This window comes from Pan troglodytes, chromosome 6 (assembly GCF_028858775.2).
Source record: "Pan troglodytes isolate AG18354 chromosome 6, NHGRI_mPanTro3-v2.0_pri, whole genome shotgun sequence".
Taxonomy (NCBI): domain Eukaryota; kingdom Metazoa; phylum Chordata; class Mammalia; order Primates; family Hominidae; genus Pan; species Pan troglodytes.
In genome coordinates this window covers 145,091,102-145,112,885 of record NC_072404.2, presented here as the reverse complement: position 1 = coordinate 145,112,885, position 21,784 = coordinate 145,091,102, and the positions used below count along the sequence as shown (strand labels likewise).

The window sequence follows — 21,784 nt, the reverse complement described above, 5'->3', positions numbered from 1 at the left end:
AATCAAGAAAATTACCATATTAATCTCTTTAAAGATTTATCATTCATTGTGGTGACAACATTCAAAATCTAGCTATCTTGAAACACAGACTACATTGTTATTCGCTACAGTCACCCTACTGTGTAACTGAACACCAGAACTTATTCTTCCTTTGCACCTGCTGGCCAACCTCTCCTGCCCCCCTCCCCAACCCTTCCCCAGACTCTGGTAACTATTATTCTACTCTACTTCTAGGAAATCAACTTTTTTTCCATTTTACCTTTTTTTTCTTTTTTTTTTTTAAGAGACAGGGTCTGGCTCTGTAGCCTAGGCTGGAGTGCAGTGGCGTGACCACAGCTCACTGCAGCCTTGAACTCCTGGATTCAAGTGATCCTCTCACCTCGGTCTCCTGAGTAGCTGGAACCACAGGCGTGTGCCACCATGCCTGGCTAATATAATTTTTTTTTTTTTTTTGAGATGGAGTCTTGCTGTGTTGCCCAGGCTGGTCTTGAACTCGTGGCCTCAAGTGATCCTCCCACCTTGGCCTCCTGAATAGCTGGGATTACAGGCGTGAACCACCAACCCTGGCCATTTTGATTTTTTTAAAACAGACTATCAGGAAAGAAAAGTTTAGAGAAATTGTGGAAACATGCCTTAGGGTAGGGCCTTCCCAGCTTGCCGTGAGAGGGCCCTGCCTGCCTCCGCATCTAGGAAGCACAGGCCCGTCAGGTGTGAGTGTCCCCGGCCTGTCTTCTCCCTCTCAGAACAGGCCACCATTATTTTTCTTTGATATTTGGCTACACTGCCTTCTTCAACCCTCTTTCTGCCTATGCTTAAGTCTCTCTCAGCTTGAAAAGAAAAATCTTGTCCCTCTCCTATCCTGTCTTCTGGCCACTGCTCCGTCTATGTGCCTTCCTTCATAGTCAAGCTTATTTTATTTATTTATTTATTTTTAAAGCCTAGGTCACTTGTTTCCTGATTTCTAGATTTCACACACCAGTAAAATGTAAAAACACATTTTGGGGTCAACTTAAAAAAAAAGACCCCAGCTACTCCCTAATATCACTATTATTTCAGAGTAGAAAGGATGGCTTAAAGGAAGAAGCACATAACCTCCATAAAGGTAGTCCTGCCTAAAAAGGGAAAGCTGATAATACATTAAAAAAAAGGATTCCCAGTAAGGCAGTAACTAACATATACATCAATCTCTCTTCCTTCTGAAACTAGAATTACAGTGAATGAGGAAAAAAGGATATAACCGAGGGATGTCAACATTTTTTGGGAAGATGCAAAGCAAACGTGAAATGGTTCTGATTGAACAGAGAAGTGGAAGGGGCAACTCCTATGCTTACACAGGGCTCAGCACATAGAGGCCTAGCTACGGCAGAAAGAGGGATGAGGCTAAAACTGAGAATGAGTGGAAAGTTTGAATTTAATTGATTAGACCAACCCCAACATCCAGACCCAAAGACCTTTGCTGACTGGGCCTCTGAGGTTCACCCACTGTATTGAGAAACTGACCCAGAGAGGCCCCTTTTAGTTCTTTTTGACATTTAAACCATAGGCTACTTTGATGAAGATAAAAATTATTTTAAAAAGGGTTGTCAAAATATTTTCTAATGCAAAAAAATCAAATATAAGATTTTCTTTTCCAATGTTAAATTGTATGTAACTTTTTTCTAAGAGTAAGTTTTGCCAGTTTAGGGATAAGGGGTAAGCATTTGATGATGCAGTGAGACTTCATGAAATGAGACTTGCTGTTATGGTGACGCATCACTAGAAACCCTGGCTCCTCTGGTGTGCCCTCACCCAAATGGAAGACATGGCCAGTCGCCCCCACACTTGCAATGCAGGCCTGAAAGGAGGAGGAGAGAGGCCAGCCTCCAAGTGCACGTGGGCATGGGGGAAGCACGCAGAAGGGCCAGGCCTTGGCCTACAAAACTGTGGGCTTCAATTTCTTTCAACTAAACCTTTGCAAATTGCTCTTAACTGTCTTTAATTAATCTCTCTTTCAGTTCACCCCTTCCCAGTCACTCAAATTATCTTTCTTTATTATTATTATTTATTTTTTATTTTTTTAAATAGTGACAAGGTCTCACTATGTTGCCCAGGTTGGTCTTGAACTCCTGAGCTCAAGTGATCCTCCTGCGTCGGCTTTCCAAAGTGCTAGGATTACAGGCATGAGCTACCACACCCAGCCAAAATATCTTTCCATAATGTTACTCCCCTCATCTCAAACATTTAAATTCCACGGTTTTTAAAAGGTTTCCAAAGCTTATAACAAAGTTCAAATGATTTAGCATGGTCTTCAAGGCCTTTCATGGTTTGCCCTGGTCCATCTTTCCAGTCTCATCTCCCTCACTCTCTCACAGGTGCCCTGTGCTCTAGGTGCCCCCCACCCCCAGACTACTCTCAGTTCCCCCAATCTATCAGCGACACTGTTTTGGGCCTTTGCTCAGGTTATTCATGAGATAGACTTATCCCCCACTCCTTCCTTTTACACTGGGGTGAGCTTTCCCTCCTTGTGGAACCTGCCCCATCCCAGCCTTATCAATGCTGGAGCAGCCTCCTCTGGATTCACAGGAGGCCCAGGGACAGCCATGGATAAGCCAGCTGGGCCAGTTGATGCATGTCTGCAACAGGCCTTCCCACTTGACAGAGGGTTCTTTCAAGATCAGGCCTGGCTCTGGCTTATTTCATGTTCCTCACAGTATGAAGTACAAAGTGTGCCACAAGTTGCTATCAGCATAGCCTCAAGGGCCATGTACTGCTGGCCTCAACCAACGTGCAGCTGGGCCCTCTCCCCAGCCTCTAGACTCAAGGCATGGGCCTGAGTGTATATATATGTGAAGATTGTATAACCCCGTCAGTCCCCCGCCTCCTCCTATCACGATCAGGCTCTCTTCTGGTCAAAACAGGCAAAGTTAACAAAATCACCCAAAATGTCCAGTGGCAAAGCCAAGACACCTGTGTGTTCCTCCAGGGAACCCACATACTGGCAAGTAGCAAGCAAAACCAGAAGCAAAGGTCAGCCTCATTTCACTGCTCTTGCCTCTGGGCTCCATTCAGTTCCAAAAGCTCCAGGCTTGGGGAACAAGTCCCTTGCTGTACAAATACAGTGACTACAGTGTGCAGGGAGATCTTTTCTAACTGTGAGCAACCATCTGGGTTAGGGCTGGTGTGAATAGAAACTAAAAGAATTGTCAAAGTTAAATTTCTTTCACCCTGGCTGTGATGTGTTTGGGTTTCCTATGATGTGGGCCCATGCCCAATTGTTAAAATAGTTTTCATAGTATCACGGAAGATTTTCCCCAGAATAAATGAAGCAAGGTTCTAATGCAAAAATCTGTCTATTGGCTGATACTGCCATCATCAGAATGATCTTCTGAACATCTGACCTGATCTTGCTGTTCTCCTTCACAGTTCTTCAGTGGTTTCTAGTGGCCCACGGGATATAAAGTCCAAACCCCTTTGCAGGTATTTAAACTCTTCACGTCGGCCACTGTTGTTCAGTTAAGCCTGGTGATCCACTAATCCCCACTCACTTCACACGCCAGCCAGATGAACTACTTGACTGAGGTTCTCCAAGCACACACCTCCATGCCTTCTGCCTGGAAGGGGCTCCTCCCCAGCCTCTCTCCTCCCCATCTTGGGTCCTCTTCTCCGATGCTCCTCCTCTGCTCCCTGTACAGGCTCCTTGGAGACAGCGGCCTCATTCATCCTCACTGCTCGTATGTCTTGTCCCCAAGGAGACCGTAGATTCCTTAAGGGAGGAATTAAGTCTCCATCTTTGAGTGGCCAGCAGTCAGCAGGTGCTGGAATGTTTTCTACTACCATGAATGAAACCTGCTTACTAAGATTTAACTTGTGTCCCTTCTAGGGACTGCGTGATTAAGGTGGGTGAGCCTTAGGGTGATGAGGCTGTTCTGGAACAAGAGCTTCCAGCCCAGAAAAAAAGCAGCTTAAAAAATACTATATTCAAGACTCACCCAAATAAAGCTGTTTTTGAAAGATTCCATCTTCTGTACTCCACCCCAGACAGGGAAGAAGCATATTTGGCCACACCTGGGTGAGGAAATGGTCCCCACCCAAAGCTCCCAGGGATGAGTAACTGGTGAGGACAGCCATACACCTTAGAAGCACAGGAGAGGGAGGCCATGATGGGAGTCATTTCATAACCTCGCATGCCTTGGAACCCCAATTCCGCTGTTTTCTACATAGAGTTTCTGTCTACTGCCACCTTAAATAAATGCATGACCATCCCACTGTAGGGATTTTAAGACCTCTCTCTCTCTCACACACAGCCATTTTGACATGGGATTAGATTAAATCGCCTCAGTGTCTCTGACCTAACAGCCTTCATGTCCCTGGCGAGGGAAAGGGGGAGGGGCTGGAGGCCTGGAAACCCAGCGTGCACTAAGTCGGGCGGCTGCCCTTGGAAGAGAGATGATTAAATGCTGAGGTACAGTAATCAGGCTGGGACTGTCCCTGCATCTGCTCAGCCTGCCCCTGATTAGCCCTAATCTAGAGGCGCATGTTAATCCAAGCTTGTATTCTGGGTCATTTCGATTGATTAAGCAACAGGAAGCCCTTCGTGTTCTACTTTAAGGGGTGGAAGTGCTCCTTTTTCTTACAGGGCCCTTGTAGAGTCCTGGTAATGAGACCCTTGGCCTCAGTACAGCCCCTTTCCGAGCCCTCTCACCCCCACTGCATGTCACTTGACTTCTGCTGAGACCCTAGAGAAGTCCACAGGGCAGGGCTCCTTCCCTTTCACGAGTCAGAGCCAGAACCACGGGCTCATCATAAAGGCACATACTTCTAATGTCCTGAAGACTTTAGTATTTCAGAGCTACACACAACCTTAGAGTTAACTCAGTTTAGTAAATACAACCCGTCTTTTTATTTGAACTCAAAAGTAAACATAAAAATTTTATTTAAAAAAAACCCTCAACACAGATCAAAGGAGGACTGATTTTGTTCCCCAAATGACTGAGTTGATGGTAAAGTCAGGGGCCCAGGCCTTTGATGTGGGAGTCTTTCCATATATTAGAATGTCCCTAAACACTTAACACCAGGGCCAGGAAGGATCCAGAAGGGAGAGGACTGTCCTCTTTGGGCCCCCTGCTGCTTTTCTTCTCAAGCTTCATGGTAAGGTTTATAGAATTGGTCAAAATGGAAAAAAAGTCAAAGGTGACTCAGAAACTTCAGGTGCCAACATAAAGATTTCCTTGTCAAGCAGCAGTTGGACCCAAATCTCTGGAAGAACTGGCTGCAGGACCATGTTTCCCTGTCAAGGACAATGAGGCCTGACATGGCTCTATTTTTTTTTTTTTAATGTGTATCATTCTTGAGCCAAAATGGTGAAACATGCTTTTCCCAAGTCTCCTCTCTTCCCAAATAAATGGCAAGTAACATTCTTCTAGTTGCTCAGGCCAAAAGCTCTGAAGTCATCCTTTACTTCACACATCCAATGCACCAGCTGATTCTCTCCCTTCAAATACAGAACCCAAATTCAACACTTTTCCCCCTGCCTCCCTGGACAGACACTACCATCTCTTGCCTTCCTTTGTAATCACCCTACTTTAGCGCCTGCCAGAGGGATCTTTTAAAACTTCCGTACAAAGTGATGCCTCTCAGATCACATTACATGGGTGGCAGATGATGATATCTATTCATAAGCCTGGCCTTGCACGCTGCAAAACAAGGGGCCATGAGGTTTTACAGTGGTCTGTCTCTGATGGTGGCACCAGGGGAGCACTGTGGTAGACCACGGGCGCCAATGAAAGTTGCTTTAAAGGTTAGGGTCACAGTCTTGCACACTCTGGATTTATCATTCATGAGCCAATCTACTCTATTCCAGATCTCTCCTGGGGCAATGAGTTTCATCACTTGCCTATTGTGTAATGAAATTTACACACATAAACATATGTGCATGTATCCATGGAAATGGAATTTATTTATTTATTTTGAGGGAATTTATTTTTCCCAAGGCTAATTTCTTTCAGTATTCAGCATTATTGGATGAATAAGTATGTTTATCATGGTTAACATCTTAAAATATTGTTTGGCAAAAGCCATCCCATCCCATCAAAAACATTACTTTGCTTTCTCCTATCAGGAAAATAAAGTCTAAATAGCTAATAGTTGAAGGAGTTTATGTAGCCTTTCCTGCTAACACCCTACACTATCCCCTCATTACAATCACATGTGTCCCTTGGATGCCACGTGAACTTCCTCAGGCAGGTCTCTCTGTCTGGAATTAGGCCCTGCCAGTCTCAGGCCAGTTCTTCTGGCAGTTTCCACATGGTTCATGGGGTTGCCTCTGAGGGGACAGCCCACCTGGTTTCTCCCTCCTGTGACTTTATTGCCGCCACCATTCATTTGGCCCCAGGTATGTGCTGACCTGTTCCCAAGGAGTTCCTGCTTTTCTGTCTATAAATCTGCATGCTTGCATTGTTGGCAAGACTTTTTTTTTTTTTTTTTTTGAGACAGAGTCTTGCTTTGTTGCTCAGGCTGGAGTGCAGTGGCCTGATCTCGGCTCACTGCAACCTCTGCCTCCCAGGTTCAAGTGATTCTCCTGCCTCAGCCTCCTGAGTAGCTGGGATTACAGGCGTGCACCACCATGCCCGGCTAATTTTTGTATTTTTAGTAGAGGTGGGGTTTCACCATGTTAGTCAGGCTGGTCTTGAACTCCTGACCTCGTGATTCACCTGCCTCGGCCTCCCAAAGTGCTAGGATTATAGGCATGAGCCACCGCGCCCGGCCGAGGACTGTCTTTTAATGTTGAGCAACTTGAACACAGTAGGTGCTCAATAATTGAATATGATATGAAAATGTATCATTGATCATACTCTTCATGAATTTCAGAAACTTGATGGTACTCCCTTTAGTCTTGCCCTCCACAGACCGAACAGCCTTAACACCTTTTACTCTGATTCAGAATGAAGTCGAATTTTCTCCACAACCACTCTCATGGTGCTGTAGATCAGGTGCATTTTATGTGAGAAAAAGTAGGCTGTTTATTTCCATTAAAGGCTTCCCAGTCAGAAAGACCTACATGTGAATCTTGGTTCTGCTGTTTAATGGCTTGTGAGCCTGTTTCCTCATATGTAAAATGGTGATCACTCATCTCACAGGGCTGCTAAACTAGATAGATGGGATGACACATTAAAATCTACTACAGTGCTTGGCACATAGTAGGTATATAATAAATGCCACTGCTTTTCAAAGATGACTTTGAGTAAGAAGTTTGATGGAGTCTGGCTGGGGTCACAGATGTTAGACTAAAGCTCTCGGGAAACAGAAAGAAAGGCAGAGACAACACAGATCTCCTTTCAGCAGTGATTTTCTCCTGCCAGGAAGCACATCATTCACCAAAGGCCTTCAAAGATGTAGAGATTAAAGATAACAGCCATGAAATCAGGGCAGATGGACTGGCAGGCAGCTTCCCTTCTGAAACACAGTGATGGTCAGAACTGGCACTGCACATGACGTAGATGAAGTGGTTGCTAATCGAGTGCACTGGTCAATAAGCAACCAGGCAGAACCACTCCTCAATATTAAGAATGTGAAAAATACAATCAGGGCAGTATGATGTGATGTCATCACCCTGATACATTTCTGAAGTCCTCCAGAAACTAACAGACTTGAGCCAGGCAGAGCACAGGGCTGCAGGGCTGTTGAAGTTATCCAGCACCATAGCTGGCCCTCCTCCCCTCACCCCACGACAAGATAGAGCAGGACAGACAACCTGAGGAAGAATGGGCCTTTCATTTGCCCTCACAGTCTGGGAAACCTTTGGGAATTGTTGTTTGCTGTAACTGAATCTTTCAGCCTGAAGGCCTTCCAAGGTGGTCATGGAAATATCTTTAGTTGGGAGAAAAATATTGATGGCTGTTGAGAGAAAAAGAGAGAGCTAAACAAATAATAAACATGACAGTAGGTGGAAAAGAAATAATTCTTAAAACCCAAAGGGAAATTTACATTACGTAATGCCTTCTTTAGTTTATGAACATGAACGCTAACCATGTACATCAAGGAAATACTGGCCCAAATGGGAACCGGGACCATGATTAGAAAGGAGAGGAATATGTGAGTAAGAAATTTAATTCCGGATTATATTGCTTGAGTTTTTAAGGAGCCAGCAACGGTATCTATAGGTGTTTCTAGGGGTGACAGGCAGGAAGGAAGTCCTTTAAAAATCTTCTATTTACAGGCCTGGAAAAATATTTACATCAGTGGCTGACGTCTAAGGAAAGCCACTATATGAAGAAAAACAGGCATGGTATGTGCCAGTATAGAAGTGGAAGAAGATAACAGGAAATCAGTAAAGAAGCTAGTCTAGCAGGCAGACAGCCGTTAGACAGGCTGAGAATACCAAGGACTAGATGGAAAGAGGACATATGTAGGGCAAGAAGAGGAAGGTCATGAAGAGAATGTCAATATCAAACAAAAAGGAGGTCCAAGTAACCTCATGATAGTAGGGCAAACGGGGAAGAGAAAAAGCATTTCTTTCCCAGTGGTTCTGTTTCTGTTCTATTAGCTGCTTTTGGGACATTTAATCTCCCTTTTCCGTGTTTCCTAAGTCCAAGCTTTTGGGTACATTTGGGGGATTTATGGATTAAAATATGTCTTACATCTGGCAAGTACTGAATATTCTCATGAAGCCAAGAGCAGCCTCACAGGTGCCTTGGTGCACAGGGTGCTTTTCAGCACTCAAAGAGTTTTCTTCTCTCTTGCTGGACCATCTCAAGACTAAGAAAAACTGCTTTCTGGAATAACATTCAAAGGAGTGACTCTGGTTGACACAGGGTCACTCTATCTTTTGCCTGATTTTGCAGACCACCAGGAAGCTTTTCATGCCCCTCATCCCATAAGCCAAATATTAAAACTGAATTCATTTTTACTTTATTAGTAAATGTATCTCAAGACCTATTTTGGAGATACAATGTCATAATTTCCTCTTGAAATTACTGGCGATGCCCAGGAGCGTTATGAAATCAGGGTTCTGTGTTTCAGTATTCAGAACCACCATGGTTTATTATCCTGAAAATTGAGCTCCCAACGTGGGGATGAACAAGCTAACTGCAAGGCCTGTTGACCCTGCCAAGAAGGCTTTAAACTGCAAATGGCAGGAGAGAAAGCTTTCTGCTGAAGCTTGTGGAATATGCACGTGCTCTGGAGCAGCGGTCCTGAGCATTTTTGGCACCAGGGACTAGTTTCATGGAAGACAATATTTCCATGGATGGGGGGGTTGAGGGGGATGGTTTGGGGATGAAACTATTCCACCTCAGATCATCAGTTCACAATAGGTTCGTGCTCCTATGAGAATCTGATGCCGCTGATGATCTGACAGTAGGTGGAGCTCGGGCGGTGATGCTTGCTCACCTGCCACCCACCTCCTGCCGTGCCAGGGGTTGGGGACCCCTGCTCTGGAGGACATCTGATCTGACTGTACAGAGCAGGGCAAGGGGTACCCAGTAAATTCCCAGAAGAAATCACTAGGAAGAAGGGTGGGAACAACACTCAGGTTGAAGTCTGTGTCCCAGAGGATAGAGTATGGCAATATGCAGAGTGCACCAATATTTTAAAATGGAAAGTGGAGCCCAGATGACAAACCTCAGAAGAAGAAAGTCACCAGGAGCCTGCAACAGTCAGGTGCAGAAATGAACAGCAGGCCCACTCAGGAGTTACTCAGAGTTAGGAAGGGAGATTTATTTATTTTTGTTATTATTACTTTCAAACTTTTTTTTTTCTTCAAACTTTATGATGGAAAATGTCAAATAGGCACCAGGAGAGGGAGGAGTACAACAAACCCCCATGTGCCTGTCATCCAGTCCCTGCCTCTTCTATCTGAGCAGGGATACGCTGAGGCAAGGAAGCTTCCAAAGATGTACTCGTGACTTTTCATCCCCTCACTCAGCATAATCTGTAGAGCACCATTTAGGAAAAAAACCACAAAAAAACTAAAACTTTTTAAGAGCACATAAAGGGCAGGATTAAATTTGCTCTAGGCAGTGAGACACCTGAAAAAAGCAGATCAGTAAGTGGAAATAGACAGTAATGGGGCTTTAGAGTAAGATGGAAAGAACTCTATCCCAATAAACTTCATCTTCATCAAGTTTTTCTCCTGCTTTTCCTATCTGAACTGTACTTAGCATAGCCAAATTGTTAATGGGGACAAGTTCTTTATAAAAGAATCCCAACTAGAGGTGGGAGGATCACTTGAGGCCAGCAGTTCGAAGCTGTAGTCTGGGAATAGCCACTGCACTCCAGCCTGGGTAATGTAGTAAGACCCTGTCTCTTAAAAAAAAAAAAAAAAAAAAAAAAGAATTCCAGCTAATAAATGAAAAGGAAACATTTAACACTAGAAAAATCAGATAATCAATGGAATCAATGGTTACTAAAACTATCAGGTGACTGAGTGAGGGGGACTGCACAGTAGAGGAATCCCACCATCCAAGCAGGAAGCAGCGCCTGGAATGACAGCCTCACAGTGACTCTATCCTCCAGCTGCTTCCTTCTTTCCCCAAAGATGAACCCACCTGTGGCTTTGTCAGTCAGGATCCACTTGCGACCTGCACGATCTGCCATAAAGAGTCCTGACAATAACACAGAACTGTTAAAAAAAAAAAAAAAAAAAAAGCACCGGGCAAGATGGGCCACCAGCCCTGCTGCGGCGCTGCAGCCTCCCATGCACATCCGGTGCAGGGTGCACAGCCTCGCTCCTTCCACCCGTGAGGAAAGCCTTCGGCAAGCATGCCAGCACCAAGTGCTAATGTGCACTTAGACCACCAGACCTTAGTTCAGTTGAAGGGAGAGGAGGTCATTTCCCTCATATTTCCCCCTCGCCGTTGGAATTTGTGATGTGATTTTCTTGTAGCAGACTTACCTTCCTAATTATGTCTTCTTTAAGCTAATATGAAAACTAATTTGTATTCCCTAAGTACCCAGCAGCTGGGTCGGGGGGCAGAGGAGATGGTCCAGGCTTACACTGGCTCGCTCAGAGAAATTGCCCAAGGATTTAAAATGTGTCACGAGTAATCTGCGTGACAGATAATCTGTAGGTAACAAGTAAGAGTTGACTATATTCACATTTGTAAAACCAACAGGCCACTTCTGTATCTTAGGACCACTATGAGGATAAATAACATCACGCTTACATGATTTAAGTTCTTGAGAAAAAAAAGACACTGTCTAAATTTGAAGTAGTATTGTTATTTTACGTGGGCTTTCTCCAGGAGTCAAAGCAACTGTGTAGTAGCTACTAGACACAGACAAATGGAAGAAGCAAGATTAAAGGCCCTGTCCTTGGTCCCAAGAGTTGCTGAAAATGGAAAGTGTTGGCAGCCCAGCGTTCCACACCCAGCAGCATTGTCCACACAATGCACAACTTGTTTACACACTCTTGGCCCGAGTGTTCACATGCCCTCTTGTTTTACTAAGGTGCTCCATTTAATGAGAAAAGGACTGTCTGGTCCAACAGCAGGGCTGTGAAAGCTTAATTAGGAGAAGGCCAAGGAGAAGGTCAGCTGAAAGTGGACATTCCTAAAATTAAATTTCCTTTTCATTGTTATAATTCAGGTTTTTTTTTTTTTAAACAAGGGGTAGGAGTAGGAAAAGGACATGAAATCCTTGGAGAAAAAAATACAAAAAGGTGAAAAAGAACACAGTCTAGGTAACATGGCTGGAAAGAGTTGTTCCAGAAACATTGAGGCAAATTTCATTTTTTCCTTCCAACAAGACTGCAATAGAAACTCCCAGGCTTCCTTAAGCAGTCGAGGCATTTCAAGAGGTTCAGACCAACCTCAAACAGTGTGGTCCACTGGAGCTTCCTGTGATGATGGGCACGTTCTGTTTGAGTGCTGTCCGACACAGTGGCTACAGAGTGCTTGAAATGTGGCCAGCGTGACTGAGCAACTGATTTTTAAATTTTATTGTTTTAATTAAGTTTAAATAGCCAGAGCACAGCTCTAAAACCTTTCCAGAGCTTCCAGTGTGCCAACTCCATATCATAAACGTGCCTCCGACAGACACACTCACACTGTGTAACACTCTTAAGAGTTGCCTTTGTTTAAATGGAAACTCAATCTAAATTGGATGCTTTGTATTCACCTAAAATATAGATTTCTGGCATTTCCCTTATTTAAGTCACAGGTTCTTTCCTTTACTGCCATACCTCATCAACTTATTTTAACACCCTCCAGCCCCTCCCCCGCCAGGCCTCTGCATGAGAAACTATCAGCATGTGAGAGCAATGCAGTGTAGATATCTGCATGTTATAGTGCTACGGGAATAAGGAGAGGATGGGCTGGGCGGAGTCAGAAGACTGCTGGACGCCTCTCTAGCGAGCCAATCTGATAGCATGGTCTTTGTAGTCTCACTCACAGCAGTGTCTCGGTTTCCATATTTAGACCCCTTCAATGATTCTCAGATCCAATTGCTAGGCTTTATGATAGCAAAGTTTTTTTTTTTTTTTTAATCAATTTCACTTAGAAAATCCCATTTAGGCTCTGAAAATCTCTAAATTGGGGCCTTTCTAATAATGAAGATTTGGTGTAATTATAATGTCACAGGCAATTGTGCTGACAAAGCAAAACCAGTATGTCTCCTTGCCAGGCCTTTGCTCTCAGTCTGACCAACAGGAGGAGAAAAGAGGCTTTGTCAGGAGCAGATGTGCACTGGGAGGCCCCAGGAAAGCAGATCTGTTGAATGAAGCAGGTGCCACTTAGACATTCACTTCACTGACTCCAACCACAACCTCCCCTTCATTTGATATCCTGCTCTTGGCAGAAGGATGGAGAAAGAGCATCGCACAAAGAGGAAGCATGTTTATCCTGTTCAGATTACTGCTTCTGCCAGGCTGCTGCTGCTGCTGTTGGGTTCTGCACATTTGCTCTTTATTAAGCAAATGTTAGAGCTGGGTGCTGGCAAGTGAATCCCTGTATTTACACAGGTAACCTGAGAGCCAGAGGGCCCCAAACCATCCTGGCTGCGAGGGACAAGCTATTAGAGTTAATAACAGTGCACTGGCATTCCTTCAAAATCCTAATGGAAGCATAAATAAAAAGAGGAAAGTCCCCTTTACCCAAGAACCTGAAAAACTTTATAAGAATTTTTCCTGTTCTAATATTCTGATTCCTGTGTGAACAGTGATTAATGCCCTTTTTACATGCTCAATTAAAACCCACTTTTCCATCCATGTATTGAATAGAAATGACTCCAATTAAACTTGTCCAATTATGGCTCTGGATTTGGTATGCCAGAAAAAAAAATCCCTTTACAGAATAGCGCTCACAATGACAGGCACAAGATTCAGTCTTGGTTTATAAGGAGCTGGAATAATCTAAGACCAAAGTCTGCCTTTACATACAAAGACTCCGAAAGATCTGCGGACCTAAAGGGAAGGAGAATGAGACAAAGAAGCATGTAACTTGGCCTTGAGGACACCGTGGATGGAGAGGAGACCACAGTCAGTGGTGTCCATCTGCCAGATGGCAGGGACCTTCTTGGGAATCTGTCCGGAAGCCCTGACCTGAGTTGTCTGCTCGGAATGTCCCTGGCTCAGATTGGTGTTCTGTTCATAGGATGGTGTGCTGGCTCATCGAGTTTCCCCAAGCTGAGAATACCCAACACAGGCAGACCAAAGAGTAAATGAATTTGCATCTGTTGAAGTATAGAAAAACAAAAAAAAGAGGACATGAAGGTATGCCAAAGGGACTTGATTCCTTTGGGGCCCTGACATGTCGACTGGAGGTATCCAGTCTTTCACATGAAAAGTATCTAAAAGCTACATCTGAAGGACATGGTCATGGCTTAGATGAGCACTAAGAATAAAGACTGACAGCTACTGGCCTATCATCTCATTGTAAAGCCCCTCTATGTCTACTTTTGATCTGCAGTCTTTAAGCCTTCAAATAGCAGAGCTTAGGTTAGCAATTCCTGGCATATAAACGATGAATGCCCGAGGCCACCCCAGGTTATAATGGTAGAGAGAGAATGACACATCCCCTCTGGATGTGCAGACTACACAAGGAACCTAAATCCGCAAAAAGGGACAGGAGATACTCTCATGAGGCAGTGCTGGTCTTTCTGAAGGTGTCCACAGCTCAGCATCTCTGCAGGAGGCAAAGAAAAGCACCAAAGAACCCTGGCAACTGGAAATCCCTCCAGCTACGGGGGGTATGCCTGAGGAGCGACAGGAAAGGCCTGGTAATTCTAGAGAACAGAATCTCAGTATGCCTGAGGGATATGATGGGACTTCCACCAGGAACACAGGCTTCCCGAAGTAGGGATCCTTGTGGGAGATTCACTACCACCTCTCTGCGAATGAAGACTCACTGGCCCTGGCCCTAAGCATGTGTGCAGAAGTACTAAGAGTGAACCTCTGAAGGTTACTTCCCTTCCCATTCGGTGTGAGTGATTAATCATTATAATGGTAATAATCATAACAGCAGTTGTAGCAGTGGTAGTCAACAGTTACTGCATGCCTCCGATGCCCCAGCCAGTAAAGAGAGTAGGACTATAGTCTCTGCTACCCCGCAAATTAGTGCCATCAACACATCTCCCAGGATGGGGGAGATTGGGGAGTCAGGAAACTGCCACCTCTTTCCAAGAGCTATTTTGGAAGGCACTTTGGACTTCAGGAGGTCATTATGAAGACAGGGAAGGAGGACACGTTTGAGAAGTGAAGAATCACCACTGAGCTGTCCCTTCCCCTCCTCAACACCATGAAAAGGTTGGGTGAGAAACACACATGGGGCAGAGAACTGTACCCCTCTTTGAGTGTCTAGAATCAAGAGCCCCAGTGAACATCTCTGTGCTCCCATTTTTCAGCAGCAGCTCTGTTTCACTGTGAAATCTGGAATTCATGCAATAGTCATGGCTCCTGTCAGCCTTGTGACCCGTCAGGCTTCAGATATTTGATCTTTTGGCGGGCTACTATAAATCCATTACAGCACCTGGCTGCAGATACCTGTAGCCTAGAAGAGAAACTTGCACTTGTGAGGAATCCAAGTGGAAATATGCACGTGGCCTGAGTCATGAATAAACTCACTAGGAAGTGAGTCTCGATGTCACCACTGTCTCCGGTCTCAGGTTTTCCTGCTTGGACTCTGCAGTGCATAAAAATAGATCAGTTCTCCTCGCAACCCTCCCACCCTGCTGTTTACTGGCTGCGGATTACTGCAGTCACATGGGTAGATTTTTTTTTTTTTTTAAAGCAAAGCCATGCTGTTTATGAGCTGAGAAGGTCACTGGAAAACAAAGCTCATGAAGTATTTGTGTTGTCCTCCCCTGTGCAGAGAGGGTACAACTTGCCAGGAGACCACAGTGTTATTGATATAGCCCTTAGATCAGCACCACCCAATAGAACTGTCTTCAGTGATAGACATGTTCTGTATCTACACAGTCCATTAAAGTGGCTACAGGTACATGTGCCTGTTTACATTTAAATGTGAATAAATTACAATTAAATTAAAAATTCAGTATCTCAGGGCATATGTGGCTATTCAGCACTTGAAATATGATTGTGACTAATAACTACCTTTTACATTTTATTTCATTTTAATCAACTTGCATTTAAATTCAAATAGCCACATGTAGCTAACAGCTATCATACTGGACAGTACAGATTTAGATCTTAGGTTTTGGTATCATGTTTTTATTTGCCTCTGCTAAGATTTACCGTGAGTCTTTGACTTCTAAAGTGAGTAAAACATAGCTGCCACCATTCTTTAAAATAATCCTGCAAAGGAGTCACCACACCAAGTACTAGCATAACCAGATGAATAATAAAGGCCATGATTTTCATTTGTATTATGCCTTCTTTACTTCCTAGGTAGGCTAAGCTGGCAAGAGGGAGTGAAGGGGAAGAAGGGAGTTTCATTGGGCAGTAGAAAGAGTACTGGAGATCTGGTATGATTTCCAGTCTTACTATTTAAGAGCTGACAGATCCTGGGCAAGTCCCGATTTTAGCTGCTTCTGAACAGGGCTCAGAAGATCTATTCTACTCAGTTTACTGGGTGAAGGTAGAATAATGCAGACACTGCTTAGCCATTTGCAAGGAGATGATGGTGGCAGTGGTGGTGGTTATAGCAGTAGTAAAAAAACAAAATGAAAGAATGGACAATGAAAGGAAAAAGATGAAGACCCTAAATAATTATGCTCAATGCGTATAGCCAAAAGGCAAAATTACAGCCGACTGAAATGGTTATTTTCCTGGTATGACATCTACCAACATGCTTCCCAGAATGAAAACGATTCATCTTAGAGAAAAGTTAGCTGACTTAAATGGGAAAGTCCCTGTCTGCAAAGAAAGCCTATTTCCCAGGGGGGCGTGTGGAAGACACTAAGAGACACTGCTGTCCCAAGGTGCTGCACCACACACTGTTCAGTTCCCAGGAACAGCCGCCAGCTCCCAGCTCAGCTGGAGCCACAGGCAACGCTGCATACTCCCCTCACTCCTCTTCATTTTGATCCACAGCTCACAGCTCTCCTTATATTACAAGAAGGAATCTTTTCAGGTCTAGGACTATCCCCTCCTCCCCCTCTATTTAAAAAAGGCCTATGATTCCAAAGGAGAAACAGTTGTAATACACATGAATCTTCATTTGCTTTTTCTTACAGAACAGGCGATGCCTCAGCGCAGTCTGAGACCAGCACTCTAGTGTCTTCATTTTCTCTCAAGTCACTCTATCAACAAGGGAGTGGGTGGAAAAGACCATTTACCTTACAGGAGGGCAACCTAAAAATCCACAGCTACCAGCTGTGCTGCTCTTTGAGGACCTTGAAGATGAGAGGCTTGTATCCTGGGACTCACAGCTCACACAAAAAACAGTTGCTTAGGGGCTGCCTGCTTCAAGTCCTGAGGCACTGAGCTTACCATCTTTGGATAAAAGCTACAAATAGTATCACAGTGTCATAGAATACAACAGCACTTTTAAGGCTATTATGCTTATGGTGACTGAAAACGCACTCTTACACTAAGACTATTTAATACATTCATTTATTTAAACTTTAAAATAATGAGGCAAAAAGTGATTTAGTACACACTGGAATAGCACATCAGCAACCTTTTTGGGGAGAAACAATAATACAGTTCCTAAATTAACATTTACATCTCAGTGGACTCTTGTGAGAACAAGCCCATATGCTGATGTGTCCAGGGAACGAGAAGCACAGAAAAAGGTGGAAGGAGATGTGTTTTACAGTCTAACATGTGGAGGACTGGCATCATCCCTCTCATTTTTAAAGAGTTGGAACAGTGGGACATGCAGTAAGTAAAAATGGATGATGGTGGTGACAAAAAGGAAAAAATGGCAAAAGCTACTTTTCGTGATAGAATTGAAATACAATGCATCTGTTGAGATTTGAAGACAGATTGTGCCATTTTAGGAGTAAAAAGGCCACACTCATGACTGCAAACTATGTGCAGAAGAGAACAGCAGCCCTAGACAAAGGCAAGTGATAGAGCCTTTAAACAATGTCACCTTGTATTTTCTTTAGTCAAGGTTACAGAAAGGGCTTCTAATCTATTCCCATTTTTACAGCATCCACCTCTGCAACATACATCTTCATCTGCGAAAGGCAAGCATTCGGATCCGTCTTAAAGACAGGAAAGCAGCGTCTACATAGTACTGTGCACTCCAACATATGTGAGGAATGATGGAGAAGAAATTGATGCTGACAGCTAAAGAATTTTATATTTATGATGCATCCCTGTGCCAGGCACTATGCTAAGAATTTGACAGGAATCATCTTGTTTAATGCTCACAACTTCCTTCTGAGTACAGAACTATCATTATCCTAATTTTTATAGCTAAGGCTTAGAGAGGTTAATTTGCTTGCCTAAGATTACAAAGCTTGTTAGAGGTTCAGCTTTTAGGGTCTCCAGCTCTGCGGGACCTCCCCTCTCCATTGCTCCTCCTTTTACTCTCAGTGCTATACCAGGTATCTACAAAGTTAAACGATCCTCACCACCACCTTCTGTAGTAGAGGTTCTTAACCTTTTTTTGTGGGCTGGAGATGAACAGGGGTGGGGGTGGGGGTGGGAATGCCTCTGGTCTAGTTACACATTCAATCAAAGCTAACACCCTCCCTGCTGCTAGCGGAGGCAAAGAAAAAAAAAAGCTATAGATACCAAAAAAAAAAAAAATACAAATACCTTTGTACAGAATTTCTCAGGGTCCATAGAACCCAGGTTAAGAATATCCTATTGGGCTGGGCGTGATGGCTCATGCCTGAAATCCCAGCACTTTGGGAGGCCGGATTATTTGAGGTCAGGAGTTCGAGACCAGCCTGGCCAACATGGTGAAACCCCATCTCTACCAAAAATTAAAAAAATTAGCTGGGCTCTCTCAGGAGGCTGAGGCAGGAGAATCGCTTGAACCCAGGAGGTGGAGGTTGCAGTGAGCCAAGATTGTGCCACTGCACTCCAGCCTGGGCGAGACAGAGTAAGACTGTCTCAAAAAAAAAAAAAAAAAAAAAAAAAAAAAAAAAATTCTATTGAGCATTGTTGAGATTAAATTCTGCTGAGAAAACATACATATTTTTAAAAGTTTTTAATAAGGTCAAAGAAAACAGGGAAGTGAAAAGGTGAAGATTGTCTAGTGTAAAAACATATAATGTTTTTCCCTAAAGAAATGTCTATATTAATTTAATTTGGCAGTTGGAATGCATAGTAAAATGTACGTTTGTTTTACAGCACAGTAAGGCAGAGTGGGGTCTTATAATTTTATTTTTTTATTTTTTATTTTATTTATTTTTTTGAGACGGAGTCTCGCTCTGTCACCCAGGCTGGACTGCAGTGGCGCGATCTCGGCTCACTGCAAGCTCACCTCCCGGGTTCACGCCATTCTCCTGCCTCAGCCTCCCAAGTAGCTGGGACTACAGGTGCCCGCCACCACGCATGGCTAATATTTGTATTTTTTAGTAGAGACGGGGTTTCACCGTGTTAGTCAGGATGGTCTCGATCTCCTGACCTCGTGATCCATCTGCCTCGGCCTCCCAAAGTGCTGGGATTACAGGCGTCAGCCACCGCGCCCGGTGGTCTTATAGTTTCAGAAAATATGACGTTGAAGTCTTAAGGTGGAACCTCAGCAGCAAGACTGTTGCTAGGACCAGCCCAGAACATGGGACACGCTACCCTGAGGATACTTGCGAAGGGCTGTTCCTTCTCTAACTGTAATGACAATGCCTTGTCATCAGCTTTAATTTTTATTTTATTTTATTTTTATTTTTTATTTACTAGGAAGTCTCACTCTGTCAGCCTGGCTGGAGTGCAGTGGCGCAATCTTGGCTCACTGCAACCTCTGCCTCCCGGGTTCAAGCGATTCTCCTGCCTCAGCCTCCCAAGTAGCTGGGACTACAGGCGCGTGCCACCACGCCCGGCTAAATTTTGTATTTTTAGTAGAGACAGGGTTTCACCATATTGGCCAGGCTGGTCTCGAACTCCTGACCTTGTGATCCACCCGCGTCGGCATCCCAAAGTGCTGGGATTACAGGCGTGAGCCACCGCACCCGGCAGCTTTAATTTTTAAACAGCCCTCCAGTCCATTTCTCTTCATTCAGAACATGAGGAGGGAGGGTTGAGAACCCTAGTCTTAACCAGGGCAGCATAGATAGTAGGTGGTTTCTGAGTCTTCAGTGCTGACTAGCGGAGACAGATGTGCTCTTCAAAATCTCTGGGGGACCCCAAGCAAGGGCTGTAGGCAGAGCCAAGTGGAAGACCCGGTGAGGAGCTGGGGAAACAAATAAGCCAATAAACTCGCTCCAGGCAAAAATGAACACACCCCTGACCCTTTCCCCAGGCTCCACAGCCCTACCACCTTGGTCTCAACTTTGTTAGAGACAGGTGGGAAGGCTGAAAGAGTCCTGGCCTAAACTGAAGGGCAGCAGGAAGGCTTGAGCAGAGGCTTCTAGGAGCTGATGAAACAACTCGTCTGCTGGGGTTCCTTCCTTCTGAACATCATCTACTTCCCCTTAGTTTCCCTGGCTCTAAATAGCACCCGTAGCCCACCACCCAACTCCAGTCAAGAAGACACATTCACTAATTGCAAAGTACTCTGCTCACTGAAAATGTTTAAGGCTGACAGCCAGCCAATGATGAGTTCTGCAACCGGAGAAGCATACAGACCTGTCGGCTCCTCTGGCCAGCAAAGGCAAGCCTGTGTGTGTGCAGAGGGAGGGCTGCTGAGCCCGGGGCACTCAGCAGCATGAACCTCCAGGGTACCCCTACAGCCCTCGGAACACCTGGGCAGATGGGTGCTGTGGCTAAACTAGACTAAGGCAAGCAGCCTCTGGCAGGGGTGGGGAAAGGTTTGACATTTCCAAATTTATTTGTTCAACAATGATGTTATCACCCTGTATTTGTGGAGTCTAGGCAGGAACCCAGAGCTCACATCAAAGGGAGACAGTGTAGTACAGTGGTTTGGAAACAAATTGCCTGAATTGTCTGCCACTCTCTATGTGAACTTGGTTAAGTTACTGAAACTTTCTGTGTCTCAGCTTCCCTATGTGTTAAATCAGTTTAACAGTGTTTACTCATAAAGTTATCATGCGTTTTAAATATAATGCATGTAAAACACTTAGAATGCTTATACATAGTAAGCATTATGTAAATTTTGTTAAATGAATAAAATAATGATACAACAGGATTGAGAGACAGAATGCAAGGTCAACAGCTGAGAAGTATGTTGATGTCCTAGGTCAGAGAGCTCCATAAGTGGGGTATGCCCTGCTAACATCTTTTCTTTTTCTTTTTTGAAATGGAGTCTCACTCTGTCATCCTGGCTGGAGTGCAGTGGCATGATCTTGGCTCACTGCAGCCTCGACCTCCTGGGCTCAAGGAATCCTCTCACCTTAGCCTCCTGAGTAGCTGTGACTATAGGCATGAGCCCTGTGCTGGGCTAATTTTTATATTTTTTGTAGAAACAGGGTTTCACCATGTTGCCCAGGCTGGTCTTGAACTCCTGAGCTCAAGCAATCCATCTGCCTCAAACTTTCAAAGTGTTAGGATTATAGGTGTGAACTACTTTGTCGGGCCTCCACTAACATCTTCATTACAAAAAATGAAATTGAAAAAAATCAAAAGAATATAAAGGAGAAAGTGAAATTTCAAAGTGCAAGAACACTTGCTTCCCTCACCTGGTCCATCTCTGTGATGAAAACTCCCTATAACCCTGAACCTGGGGAAAGCTGGGGTAGAAGCAGAGGAGAAAACTTGAGTCAATTTTACAGTTTATTAGTGGTTCTGTTTAAAGGCTTGGTAGGATAAAAAATGGCTAAGATAAGGTTTTCTTTTCTTTTCTTTTCTTTTTTTTTGAGACGGAGTCTCGCTCTATACCCAGGCTGGAGTGCAGTGGCGCGATCTTGGATCACTGCAAACTCCACCTCCCAGGTTCACGCCATTCTCCTGCCTCAGCCTCCCGAGTAGCTGGGACTACAGGCACCCGCCACCGCGCCTGGCTAATTTTTGGTGTTTTTAGTAGAGACGGGGTTTCACTGTGTTAGCCAGGATGGTCTTGATCTCCCGACTTCGTGATCCGCCCGCCTCGGCCTCCCAAAGTGCTGGGATTACAGGCGTGAGCCACCGCACATGGCAGGTTTTATTCTTTCAAATGAACTTTAAAATCAGTATAAAGTTCATATTCCCAAAACACTCTTTGGAATTTTGAATAAAAGTTTTTTCAAATTTAAAAGATGAACCTTTTGTTTGTTTGAGACAGAGTCTCGCTTTGTTGCCCAGGCTGGAGTGCAATGGTGCAATCTCAGCTCACTGCAACCTCTGCCTCCTGGGTTCAAGCAA

General features: G+C 44.4%; 1 protein-coding gene across 11 annotated transcripts in view; it reads right to left on the bottom strand.

Moving 5' to 3' along the window:
• The window catches only part of NRF1 (nuclear respiratory factor 1), a 145,340-nt gene that overhangs the window by 2,332 nt on the left and 121,224 nt on the right, over positions 1 to 21,784 (bottom strand). For 5 of the 11 annotated variants that reach the window (XM_003951128.5, XM_016958152.4, XM_009454195.5 and 2 more), the window contains one exon: positions 10,524 to 10,580. The exons of 4 other annotated variants lie outside the window; for them this stretch is intronic. In XM_003951128.5, the coding sequence (XP_003951177.1) occupies positions 10,524 to 10,580 (57 nt within the window). Of the gene's footprint in view, positions 1 to 10,523; positions 10,598 to 18,746; positions 19,719 to 21,784 lie in introns of those variants that run through there. 2 more of the 11 variants (XM_009454198.5, XM_016958155.3) reach the window with 2 other exon arrangements.